Genomic DNA, 12,144 nt, shown 5'->3' with positions numbered 1-12,144 from the left:
TTCAAGTGGCACTGGTCTCTTTGCAGCAGACACTGGACTCTGTAATTTGGACCTTTTCCCTGCCTGTGCTGTTTGCACTGTGAGGATTGCAGTCATAGCCAGAGGAGCAGAACTGAGTTGTCCCTGCCGGGTGGCAGGTCAGGTTAGGAGGAGAGATCCCTGGAGATCCTGCTGTCTGCCAGCATTTCCCTTCCCCTTCCCTCTCCTGGGCAGCCAGCGCAGCCCTGCAACTTTCGAGCCGTTGCGACCGAGTTCTGGTCACGTCTCTGCTGCCGAGTCCCCATGTGACCTTGGAGAGGTCATTTTTTTGCTGACATCCCAGTCTTTTGTCTGCAAAACGTGGAGGATGATTTAGTTACAACTTCATGGGTCGAAAGCCAGAACAAATCAGCTGGTGCTTTCCCATAGCAGTGGCAGTGTGGATGAGCACTGTGTCCCGCTGGGAGTGGCTGAGGAGCATGGTACCTTGTATGCTCGTACCTGTGCTTGCGGAGGAGCAGCCCTTGCTCAGCACACTGGTGCAGTGGTACCAGTCAGTGTGCTTTCGTGACCGGCAGGTGACATAAAGCACACTGAGGTCCTTTTCTCCCCAGTTTGGAGAGCAGAGTGGTAATTGTGGGGTCGGGTGGTAGGGTGCAAAGAGCTGGTTCTCGTTGGCACTCTGCCTGCAGCTGTGCTGCCCCTCTCGGCAGTTACAGCTGCGGGTTGCTGTAATAACGAGTCAGCGTTTCTCTTGCGTCAGGGCTAATGAGCTGCTCTTCAGCTGCTGCCTCTTGGGCCCTGCTGGGAAGAAGCAGCGTCCCTGCCTGAAGAGGGGTGCTGGTGGCAGAGGGGCAGGGGACAGGCGGTGGGGTGGTGGAGGTCCCTTCTCAGCTGTAGCTCCCGAGCAGGGAGAAGGCAGGCTTCCTGTGAGGAGTTTTAGATTCGACACTGAAGTGTGGCTGGTGGAGGAGCCCAGTTAGCAGCGTGCTTCCGCAGTGAGCGGGGGGAGCAGTGGAGGGGATATGTGGGCTTGTAAATGGGGTAGCCTTTCTGGATCTGTCCCAGATACCTGAATAGCAGTGGTGGCCAGATAGCCCCAGGGGAGGGGGTATGTGTGTGGATGTATCGGCTTTTCTCTTTAAATGCCCCATTTTAGCATATGGTCTCCTCCTGTGTTTAAAAATACCATCAGGCAAAAATTGGGATTCTGTATCCACCCCCCAGCACCACCGCAAATAGGGAGGACTGCCCTCAATTTGGTTACATCTCCTGGGCTTTTTGTGCAGCAGCTCTGGGTATTGGTGTTCAGAGCAAGCACCTCTGTACCGGCTCTGCACCCTTATGTGACGGTCCTGAAAGGGATGCTTCACGCCCATCCCGACATCCTGCCGGCTGTGACACGCATCCTTGACCTCCTCCTCCTCGCTCCTTCCTCCACCCCCCTTTGCTGATAACAGGGAGATTCGTGAAATGTGGTTTCCGCTGAGATACTGTAGGCTGTATGGCTCATGTACAGAGCTGAGGAGGATGGTAAAGGGCTTGGGAAATACCTGGCTTGGCAGAGACTGGTGGAGCGATGAAGCGATCATTGGTTCCCGTGGTGATTATAAACCCTCTGTTTAGACACCAAGTCTTTCTGGTTTTTGGCCCATGCTGAGAAGCAAAGTGTCTGCATGCTAGAAGGGGAAGGAAATGTGAGACCACAGGGCCCAAATTTCTTGGGTCTTCCTTGCTTGCATCGTGATACTGTTACTTCTTGCTCCTTGCCATTTGGCTGCCTGGGGGTTATTGCATATAGGCCCAGCATGGCAGGCTGGATTTGGCTGGGAGGTGCAGTGGAGGCAGGGGCAGAGCTGCCTAGCTGCGACGTAGGGAGTGCCTGCTGCTGGGCAGGTAGTCAGTCGGGTGGTGGAGAGCTGCTGCGGGGCATCCCCTGCAGCATCTGGCCTGTGTCAGGATACCTGGCATTGGGGTGCCTTGGGGGAAAAGCAGTGTGTGTGGTGGGAGGAATTGGTGGGGCTGATTCGCTGGCTTCGGCTTTCTATGTTGGGACTTTGCTTGAGCAAAATACCAGCCTGGTCTCTGTGCTTGGGTCCCTCATGTTTGATTTTTAATCTTGGGAGCGCTGGGAAGGGAGCTGACCTGGACAGGCAGCCTCAGTCCTGCAGTGTGCTAGACGGGCTCCTTGGAGAGCAGCCCTTATCTTTGCCCTGCCAGCCATGTGTGTTTCTGCCTCCTTCCCTGCGATGGCTTTCTTGGGAAGAGAAAGTGCTGCCTGCTTCTGTTGGGCACCTCAGGTGCTGCCCTTAATTGGCAGGCTAATTTCTAATCTAGTCACTTGTGCTTGCAAGGGGAGAAGGTGTCCCAAAGGGTTGTTGTGCCTGGGAGTCCCTGACAAGCCCTGCCTCATACATGTCTTCCCAGCTCATATGTGTCGTCCCAGCCACCCTATTTTTCAGAAGAGCAACTCCTGCAGACTGATTGCTCTGTGCTTGTTTTTTGTAGTGGGGAAAGCTGCCTGCAAGCCCAGCACTCTGGCCCTCTGCCCTGGAGAGCTTGGAGTCAAATCTGTGTCAGTTGTAGGTGTCATGAGTTGGACAAGCTCAGCCTCTCCCAGACAAGAGGGCTGAGGAGTGGAGGCAAGTGTCCTTCCTCAACAGGAGTTGCACTGGCAAACCTCTCAAGGTGAATGTGAGCAATATCTGCCCCAGTCATCATGCGTGGTCCTTGCTTTCTACTGACCTAAGCAACTGAGGTGCTTCCACTGCGTTTTTAGGAAATGTGGTGGCAAATCTGCTATTGAATTGTTGTGGTTTCAGTGGCTGGTTGTGCAGATGGCTGGCCAGGCTGCAGCATGCATTTGATGAAGAGTTGGTTGGACAGCATAGCAGGAATGCAAACTGGAGAACTGCACCTGGCAGGGGTATAGCAAGGGGAGTGTTTGCCAAGGCCTGTAGTTCTTGGCTGGCACAAAGGAATTCCTTTTCTCAGCCATTGTAGTATTATTATTATTGTTATTTAATTTTGTTTTTTGGTAATAGCTGGTACAGCTAGCTCATCCAAGCAGGTGGGATATGCATTAACCAGTACTTCTACCTTGTTACTCTGCGGAGAAGCTGCCTTCGAGTTGCTGAAGTAGGAAAATGCAGAAATTGCCTCTTGTTTGGGACCTGTTAGATCAAGTACTGGCTGTTTCTACTCACTGTTGTAGGAGCCCGACCTTGTCAGCAACCATTGCAGAAATGCAAGATGTTCAGATGTGCCTGGGTGATGCACTGCTGGAGGGTTGTGGTAGAACATGCAGTCTACAAAGGATACAGATCGCTGCTTGGAGGCTTTTCTGGATGTGTTGGCTTTTCCCTGAGATCATGCCTTGAACATGGCCACAGGCCATAACCCTGTGTAACAGCGGAGGGAGTTTTGGTATTTATTTTTTTTCCTCCCACTTGCTTCTGCTGCTCATACATGGGATGAAAGCATCCCTGCCTGATCGCAGGGTCCACTGTTAAAGGTAGATAAATAGGAGCTCTTTGGTAGAGGTGTGTTTTTGCTGTTTCTGCATTGGTTGAGCCCAGGCTAGAGAGCATTGCCCTGTCCAAGGGGTAGTCCTTGCAGCAACTCTTGTGACTTTACGGCTGAATGTGTGTTTTGGACAGCTGATAAGCAGGAGCCAGGGCCCTGCCCCTGTCCTAGCAGGACCTTGGCTTGCTGGCAGCTTCCCTTCCCCCTCTTCCAAGTTCCTTGAAGAAAAAAATAGTGTCTTGCTCTTTCAAAAGTGAGGTTTTCGTAGTTTCTTGGGGAACCTTTATCAGCAGGCTTTCTCCACATGTGCTGTCCTCCATGCTCCTCAAAAGAATGAATCTTTCATCTGATCCTTCCCAGCTACTTCAGTGAATATCCTCCTCCCAGCAATAAATAGGATGCATCAGAAGGACCTGTACCTCTAACTGGAAAGAGCTTATGGGGTGGGAAGGTTGAGTAATCTGTTTCAGCATCTGAAGCCCTCCAGACTCCAGCAGCTTTGTGCAATGGGCTGTGCTTGCTGGCAGAGCCACCTGAGATGGGAAGGGGAAGGCAAAGGCATTCCCCTGGGGTGGTGTGTGATGTGCCAAGGCACTGGGTGTCCGCTCAGGTGATGGGTGCGTACTTCTGGCTGCCTGTTCTCTGCTAAGAGGTGCTGTATTGGGGCCAGACACAGCTGTTGATGTCCCTTGTGGCTGTGAAAGCCAAGAGCCGTCAGCAAAATGCTCATTTTGCTTTTGCTTTGCCACCTGCGCTCCCTGGCAGGTTACAAAGTTAGGTGTTCTCTGTGCAGGTTTCCATTTGATAATGCTGGCCAGCAGGAGCATGGGGGTGACAGCAGCTAGCTCATTGTGTGGAACTTTGTACATCTCGTGAGCTCTTTATTCCTCACCGCTGTCTCTTAGAAGCCAATATAGAAGGTTATTTATGAGAGCAATACCTTCAGGTAAACACTGTCTCCTTCAAAATGTTTCTCACAACAAGTGGTTGAATTGAGGTAGGTTGCAAGCTGGATTGATGTTTAACTTGGGATACTAAGAAAATACTTCCTCTGTTTAGTTAAAGCAAACAAATCAAGAGGGGAGGGACCTTTTAAATATGATTCACACTGCAGCTGCAACCCATACTGACTTTTTTCTTTTTTTTTTTTTTTTTCTTTTACAGATATATTTCCAACTGATGGCCAGTCTGGTATGTATTCATTAAAAATGGAGTTCTTCAAACCTTCCTCTCCCATGCCTTCCCTGCACTTCTCTTTCTGCAGAGACAGCACTAACCAGATTTAGAAGACTGGTACAGGAATATGCAACAGACATTAATTTAAAAAAAAACAAAACAAAAGAACAAACAAAAAGAAGACACAATCCCCAAAACCAAAACAAACAAAAACTTGTCAAAAAACAAACCCCACACAAAAAGCCTGTCTAATATTTGGCCATTCCTACATGGCAGCGATATGTTTTATGCTTTCATGTAGTGATGACTACAACTGCTGGAAGGTTACTTTTCTCCTATACATTGTAGCATTGCAAATTTGGGTGTCCAGGGTGAAAGATTTTTGGAAACTCCTAGGTCTTGATCATCACACATAACTGAAAACATTAATGTGTCAAGATGCAACTGTAACTCAGAGTCACTGCTGTTAGTCTGTATGTTAGTTGTATACAGCTTGATGTGTCCATGAACCTAAAGATGTATATTTTAATTTGCAATACTTTGAAAAGATGCAGACGTCCCCCTTGGCTTTTTTTAGTCTGTGTGTTGCTGCTGAGTATCGCTATTAATGACAACCGAGATACACACTGTATGGCCATCAGTGCAAGACTGATGAAAACTTCCTGGCCTCAGTAGTGCATGCAGCCTTGCTAGGAGAGACCCTGCAGAAATGGATTGGGGCCCTAGGGAGGTGGGGGGAGGCTGCTCTGGGTGGAGGTCCCAAATTAGGAAGGGGATGTAGTTTTTAAAAGCAGCTATCGATGATCTCAATTCTTGCTTTTCCCAAACTGCTGGGAGCTCTTCATCCAGGTTGATGTTGTTGAAGTGCCAAGGCTGAAAGAAAGGTTTATGTTTTACCCAGTGATACAAAGACCAGTCAGTAAAATCCTGTTGTCTCAGAGCTGTAGTGTCTTGTGGAGATGTCCTGTAGCAAAGGCACTGGGAATGGGGGTCAATGGCTGGCTTGTCCTTGTGTGGCCTCAGACATATCACTATGTCCACCTCCTACCTGCATCTTTGGCTTTGCATGGGATTATATTTCCCTAGTTCACACAATAGTCTGAGGATAGATCTGCTGATTGGAGGCTTTGTGTGATTGGGATTTAGAAGTATGGAAATCAGCTCTGTTGTCTTAAAGCTGATTTCAGCAAGAGTAACTGGTTTTAAGTGGTCTGGTGTAACATTAGAGACAGTGTAATTTGACTTCATGAACTGAACAGAGGGCAGGAAGTCGCGTGTGTGTATGTGTTCCAGAGCTCTAGCCAGCTAAGAAGCCGTGGTATATAACTAGATCCACTGGAGCATTGCAGAAGATGTTGAAGTAACCCAAGTAGTAATCCAACCCATTTGTAAGTATTTTATGACTTTCTCGTTTTCAGAACATGTGTGAGTGTGAAATACTAAGACTGATTTTGAAGGAGCAAAGGTATATTCCCATGTGTTGAGTTCATAAGAGGCTTTTCTCCACCCTGCTGAAGATCTGCCTTCATCGGCTATTGGGTTTTGTTTGCCTGTGCTGCAGGCTTGGAGATGTCCTTTGGTTGGCACAACTCCATCCTCTGCCCTCCAGCTGGTTGGGGACCTCCGCAGCTGCCCCAGGGTGGGGCATGAGTGTGTGTCTGCAGCAGATAATAGCGTTTCAGTACGTGCGTGTTAGATGTCAATAGTGTTGCAGAAAACATTACCTACAGAGCTTGGGGTTTTTATACAATTCTATATTTTTAACGAGATAAGTGAAAGCTTAAACAGGATTCCTCTTAATGATAGTGGCACAGGATGTTGTGCAGTCCTTCCTCATGCCTTCTCCAGAAAAGCCTTAAAGCTGGTGCTATGCTTTTTCTTCCCATGCACTAAGCTTATCTGGGAGCCCTGCTATCTCAAAACACAGGGAAGTGTGAAGGCAGGGTAGCACCGCTGGTGGGGGGCAGCAGGCTTGCCTGGAGCATACCTGCTGCTAGCACCAGAGTTGTGCACTCCTGAGGCTCTTGGGTTTGACTCCCTCACCTCCGTTTCATCGCTGAGGTGGTTTAACAAGTTAATTTGCTAAAGTCTGTTACTGCAAATCACCAGAACTCCCATATCTATGTCAGTGCCTATTTTCTAAGGTTAATCTTGTAAGGCCAGGTGGGTCTGTAGGGCTGGTTTCCCCTCTTGGTGAGAAGTCCGCTGTTCTTCCACCCAAGGAAGTGGTTAGCATAGTGATGGAGGATGCTGAGTTGGAGTAACAGAGTTGGGACTTGCATAGGTGGGGAGCCTGAGCCAAAAATCAGCCATTTTGTAGGCACAGTAGCTATAGCGTGCCCCAAAGCATGTTCCTGCTTGTTAGCGTATGGATGCTGGAGGCGTTCTGCCCTCAGCCTGGTGTCACATGCAAGCACTATGGAGGTGGAAGGGCAGCAGTGTTTGTGTCCCGGTTACCTAACAGCATTTGGAAATAAAGCTGTTCTCAGAGAGAGGCAACTGACTTTCTTTTCTGTCTAGCACAGCGGTTCCTCAGTCCTCTCCTCTCCCACATCCAGTGACTAGGATTTGGCAGCTGCAGGGTGCTTTTCAGAAGAAGCCATTTCAAACCTTGTGATCCAGAGCTCAGGTGGAAAGCTGAGAGACTTCAACACCCTTGAGAGATGCGGGGCTGGGCTTGGCAGAGCAAAAGGATGGACTCATATTCCCCGCTTTTGCTGTTATACGAGGCCTGTGAGGGCACATCTCCACCCAGACTTCTGTGGACATGTTGGCTGTGAACACCTAACTCCTCTGCGAAGCTGCCAATGCCATCCACCTCCCAGGATTTGCTGCTGCATGGGGTGGTGAAGTTTGCTGCCTGCTATTTAAGGAAATACTTAGCTTGTTTTAAACCGATCTCCTGCTAGCTTTGTGTGCTGTTCCTGTGCCCTCCTGGCATCGTACACTGCAGCCAGCCCTCATTCTCTCAGTGGTGGAGGATCCCAGCCTTTTTAGTCTCACCTCTTAAGGGGCTGCCCCGGGCGATCTGTTTAATTGCTTTTCTCTCTGCATCTGTAACACTACTGTGCCTTTGTTGAAATGCAGAGACCAGAGCTGTCTGCAGGGTGCAGTTGTGGATGCACTGGTGTTCAACAGAGCAGTGAGTGATGCTCTGTCTTGGTCTCACTGCTCCTGATTTTTATTTTTTTTATCTGCTGCTGTACCCTGAGCTGATCATTTTGGAGAATTGTCAGCAGTGGCTGAGGTATCTTTCTTGAGTTGTAAATGCCACTTTGAATTAAACACTATGAAGTTTTCCATAAAGAGATGTAGAGATGTGGGTGATGCTCCCACTGCAAGGAAGCAGTTTTTAATCCTTTATAAAGGATCTATAAATTAGGAGAGAAAGTGCTGTGTTGCAGTCTTTTGTAGCTGAGTATACCTGCCTGCTTTGGGAAGGCTCACTCTGATTAGGGTGGTTTTTACTCTTTTACATTGTGTATTGAGACAGGGGAGGCAGCTACCTGTAGCACTGGAATTACCTGGATTGGAGAGAGTGGTTTATGCAGCAGGATCGACATGATTGTGCACCCAGGAAGGAAGTTGACAGCATTTGTTGCATCAGAGTTACTTCGAAAAATCTTGACTTTCACTGCATCTGGCTTAAGGTGGGGGGCATAAGTGAGGATATTGTGTCTTGTGCTTGGAGAGCATGCCCTGAAATCAGCTTGGCTGAGGTACAGTAATCCTTAAGTAGCAAAAAAGGAGCCTTTCTGCCTGCTCTCAAAAATTGCAAGAATGTTTGGCTGCCTTATTGTTTTCAAGGTTTTAATGCTCTCGATTCACCAACAGGAGGAAGCCCCCATACCTGTGCTTGGTTTAATCCAGGTGATTACGGGATTGTAGGATTTCTTCAGCTCATTTCTGGAGACACTGCTTAGTGGGTGACCTAGGTCTGGCCTCCCTGAATTCCTGGGAATGTTTGCTGCACTTGGTCCTAACACCAAATCACTATTGCTTTCCTCCCACCCCAAGAGATGCAGCTGGATTTCTGCCTGGTGGTGGCTTTGTCTTCCTTGGCCTTGCAAGCTGAGCCACTGCTTAGTCTCCTTTCATTATATGTGGTTGGGGAGGCAGGTTTGCAGCTGACCTGGTGCATACTTCAAGAGTGAGGTCTAGTGGTTGCTTTGCAAGTGGCCACTGTACAGGGGACATGCTGGTCCTGCAGAGATCCCTTTGCAGAAGTAGCCAAAGTCGGGTACAGGAATCATAGTGGGGAGGAACTAAGAATGATGTTATTTAAGTTGCATCAAGGTCTACTTTCTGGAAACCCAGTCTCTGGCTCTCTTCTTTGAGATGATAAGTTTTCCAGAGGCATGTTTTGTGCAGAATTTGCACCTTTGCCTTGTATGACTCCTCACCCTCCTCCGCTGGCACGGGCAATGGGAGCTGCACAGACCCCTGCTAGACAGTGCGAATGCTCAGAGCTGGAGGGTCTTGCGGCAGACACTTGGCTGTCAATTACTGTCTCTTCGTTGTTAAATATTTACGGTGAGATGTACCAGATGCTTCCCAGGAAGGGTTTTGTCAGCTTCCAAGTCCCCAGATGCAGCTGCAGAAGAGGCTGACGGCCATTAAAGGGATCATGTCAGCGCGACGCCCTGGGTTCGGCAGCGATGCAGTGACCTCTCCTCACTCATGCTATGGGCACTGCCGGTTGTGCTGTCTCATCGGCCGCAGTGGGATGTGCGCAGAGAGCACCCCTCTGCTGATGACAAGAGATTAATGATGTCTGGTCCTCAGGCTTTTTTTCTTTTTTTTTTTTTTTTTTTATTCTCCTTTGAAGCTCTTCCACTGCAGTGGGAGGGGGAGTGGGTGATGCTCTTGGCTTTTGTTGCTGCACATGTTTTTTCTGGGACCTTCTCTCCTCAGCAGTGGCACGTGTGTGTGATGGCTGCACGCTGCCTTTGCTCCCTCTCCGTTCTCCGTGTGGCCGTGTCTGTCCTGTTGGCCCAGCTGCCCTGTGGAGAGGGGTGGGCTGATCCAGGTGAGGCAACCTCCTGTTGCCAGCTCTGAGCATCACCAGCCCTGGGCGTGCAGAGGCTGGCAGCCAGAGCATCGCTGCTGAATGCCACCTCTGCACTGGTCACGCTGGTCAGGTTCCCAGTGTGCCTCCAGCTTTCAAGATAAGGTCCAGGACCTTGGGCTGGGCCCTGTTTGTTGCTCTTGGTGCTTATCAGCTTTTGTGGCTGACAAGGTGACCTGCTGTGCAGCACTGAGGGTGGGATGGGAAGGTCCCCCCCAGCCCGGGCTGCATGCTGGTCTGCCCACCCCCTCCCCAGGACAGCCCATGCATGTGCATGCACCCCAGGCTCGCTCCCATGCCAGGCATCCCTGTCTTGGTGTTACAACTCCTGGCTGGATGAGGGACTTCCCAGGTGCCATGGAGGTAGGATCTCTGGAGGTGGCAGGTCGGTTCCTCCAAGGGAGGGGCGGGCTTGCTAGGTCATCGTTTTTCTAACTAAATATAGTTGCCCGTGCTTTCATAAGGCTGGGATTTTTGCATCACGTGACTGTCTTATCCCTCCTGGCCAGCAGTCGGTCAGTGTAGGGGATCGTGTGTCTGAATGGGTAATAATTAACTGTTAACTAGCTTTTCATTATAGCCTGGCAGAACAGGCAGAGTGGTGCAGCGGGGGTAAGCAGGAGCAGAGGAAACTGCTCCTGGTCCCTCCCGGAGGGTGGACAGCCCCCTTTAATTTGCAAATCAGTTGCCCCCAAAGGTGAGTGGGTTGGGTTTCTTTTTTTGCTGTGTTTTGTAAGGAGTTGCAAGTCCTGCCATGCCTTGTGTGTCTGTCCTTGCTGTCCTGTAGTTCCTGCTCATTTCACCCCTCCCTCTCCCCTCACCACTGTTGTTTTTTGGGGTTTTTTTGTAGGTCCCAAACTATTAGCTGGTCTCCAAGCCGGCTTGGAGGAGAGCCTGACCCTCTGGCTCCTCCATGATTTGGCCTGCCTGCATGCCCTTGGGCCCCTGCAGCCTTGCCTCAGGCACCGAGGTGTCCTTGCTGGGCGGCAGCTGGATCAGCTCATGCCTTTTCTCAGGGGCCCCAGCCCGCTTGTGACGGACTGACGCGGCGTTACGCGGCGTTTGACCGGGAGCGCCTGCTGGCTTTTCCGGCCCTTCTCCCTGAACCATTTAACCCGACAGAGTGTTTGCAAGTGTCCTCAGAGGCTTTTCTCTTTTCCACTGGCTAAATGTTCTGCTGTCTGGAGACTTGTCTGCACCAGACAAGCTGGGTCAGGCACTGGCGCTGGAGTAGCCTGTCCTGCAGGGGTGGTGGGGTGATGGGTGCCTTTCTCCCTGCTCAGGGAGAGCAGGGTGGCTCAGCAACTGGGGGGGCCTGAACCAGCCCAGCTCCCTCGTTTTGACAGTTTATGGAGTCCGGTCAGCTGGGTGACCTTGGCTGCGTCCCCACTGCAATGCCTCCTGGGGTCTGGGAACCACTGGCTTTCCCAGCAGACACCCCTTCATTTAAGGCTCAGGTTTCCTTAGAAAACTGGGGGGCTTCCTGTGCTGTCTCATTCTGCATGAACCTGGTGTCCCAGGGATCGGTGCAGTGGTGTGAGTGTGGATTGTGTGTCAAAAGTTTCCTAGAAATCCTCTTCAGGGAAGAGCGTTGCTTGAAAAGGTGGTGGAAAGATGTCACTTGGCCTTGAGAGAGATCATTTGCTACCTTTAATAGTAGCCGTCTGTGCCAGGAAGTATCCATGGTGCCCTCGCTGACGCTGTTAGTGTTAGAAATGCCTGTTGGCGTTTCTTAACTTGGTCCTTCTGGAGTGTAGCTTTGCCACAAGTTGAAGGTTTCTGTCTTGGACTGGGAGGCTGTAGGGAGGATGGTTATGCATCTTTGGTAAGTCCAGACCCTTCCTGCCCCTCACTGCCCTGGAAATAAAAGTCAGACCCTGCAGATAACTTGTGTGTGCAGAGCTTGTAATGGTTACGTGCATTTAAAAAGGAATACTGTTTGTCAGCTCCCTGTGACCAGGGCTGTGTCACATCTGGTGCCCCTGCTTGCTCTGGACGTCTCTGTGCAGGTCTGTGCTGCCTGTAGGGTGCTGTCAGCAGGGACAGGCTCCGCACTTGGCAGTCTTGAGCTGCTTTAGCTCCCCTTGCTCAGGAGCTGTCTTGGGAGTATCAGCTGAGGGATGTGAGGGCTTGAAAAGCTGAGAGTATAACTCCGATGCCCACACTCTGAGCCCGTGACAGTGCTGTCCCAGCACAATGTATTGAACCTGCCTGTCCCCCTGGCATCCTTCCCTGCACTTTTCCAGGGTGAACTCCTGAGCTCTCAGAGCCTGCCTAGGACACCCAGGTGGGAGTGTTCTCATGCTCTCTGCAGAGCTGTCAGATGCCCTTTTTGAAGTTATTTTTAGTGAGTGATCTTTGCAGCAGTTGCAGAGCTTACATTGCAGAGAAGTGTA

At 50.4% G+C, this 12,144-nt stretch overlaps 1 protein-coding gene across 5 annotated transcripts in view; it reads left to right on the top strand.

Moving 5' to 3' along the window:
- LARP1 (La ribonucleoprotein 1, translational regulator) overlaps window positions 1-12,144 on the top strand; it is a 48,691-nt gene that overhangs the window by 12,165 nt on the left and 24,382 nt on the right. For 4 of the 5 annotated variants that reach the window (XR_007509701.1, XR_007509702.1, XM_049829651.1 and 1 more), the window contains exon 2: window positions 4,669-4,695. Coding sequence is in view for 2 of the 5 variants with exons in the window: in XM_049829651.1 (XP_049685608.1) it covers window positions 4,669-4,695 (27 nt within the window). In the remaining 3 variants the exon portion in view is untranslated. Of the gene's footprint in view, window positions 1-4,668; window positions 4,696-10,360; window positions 10,446-12,144 lie in introns of those variants that run through there. The other variant, XM_049829652.1, reaches the window with a different exon arrangement.

This window comes from Accipiter gentilis, chromosome 26 (assembly GCF_929443795.1).
Source record: "Accipiter gentilis chromosome 26, bAccGen1.1, whole genome shotgun sequence".
Lineage (NCBI taxonomy): Eukaryota > Metazoa > Chordata > Aves > Accipitriformes > Accipitridae > Astur > Astur gentilis.
The sequence above is the reverse complement of the archived record's forward strand: the minus strand, read 5'-3'. Positions and strand labels throughout refer to the sequence as shown.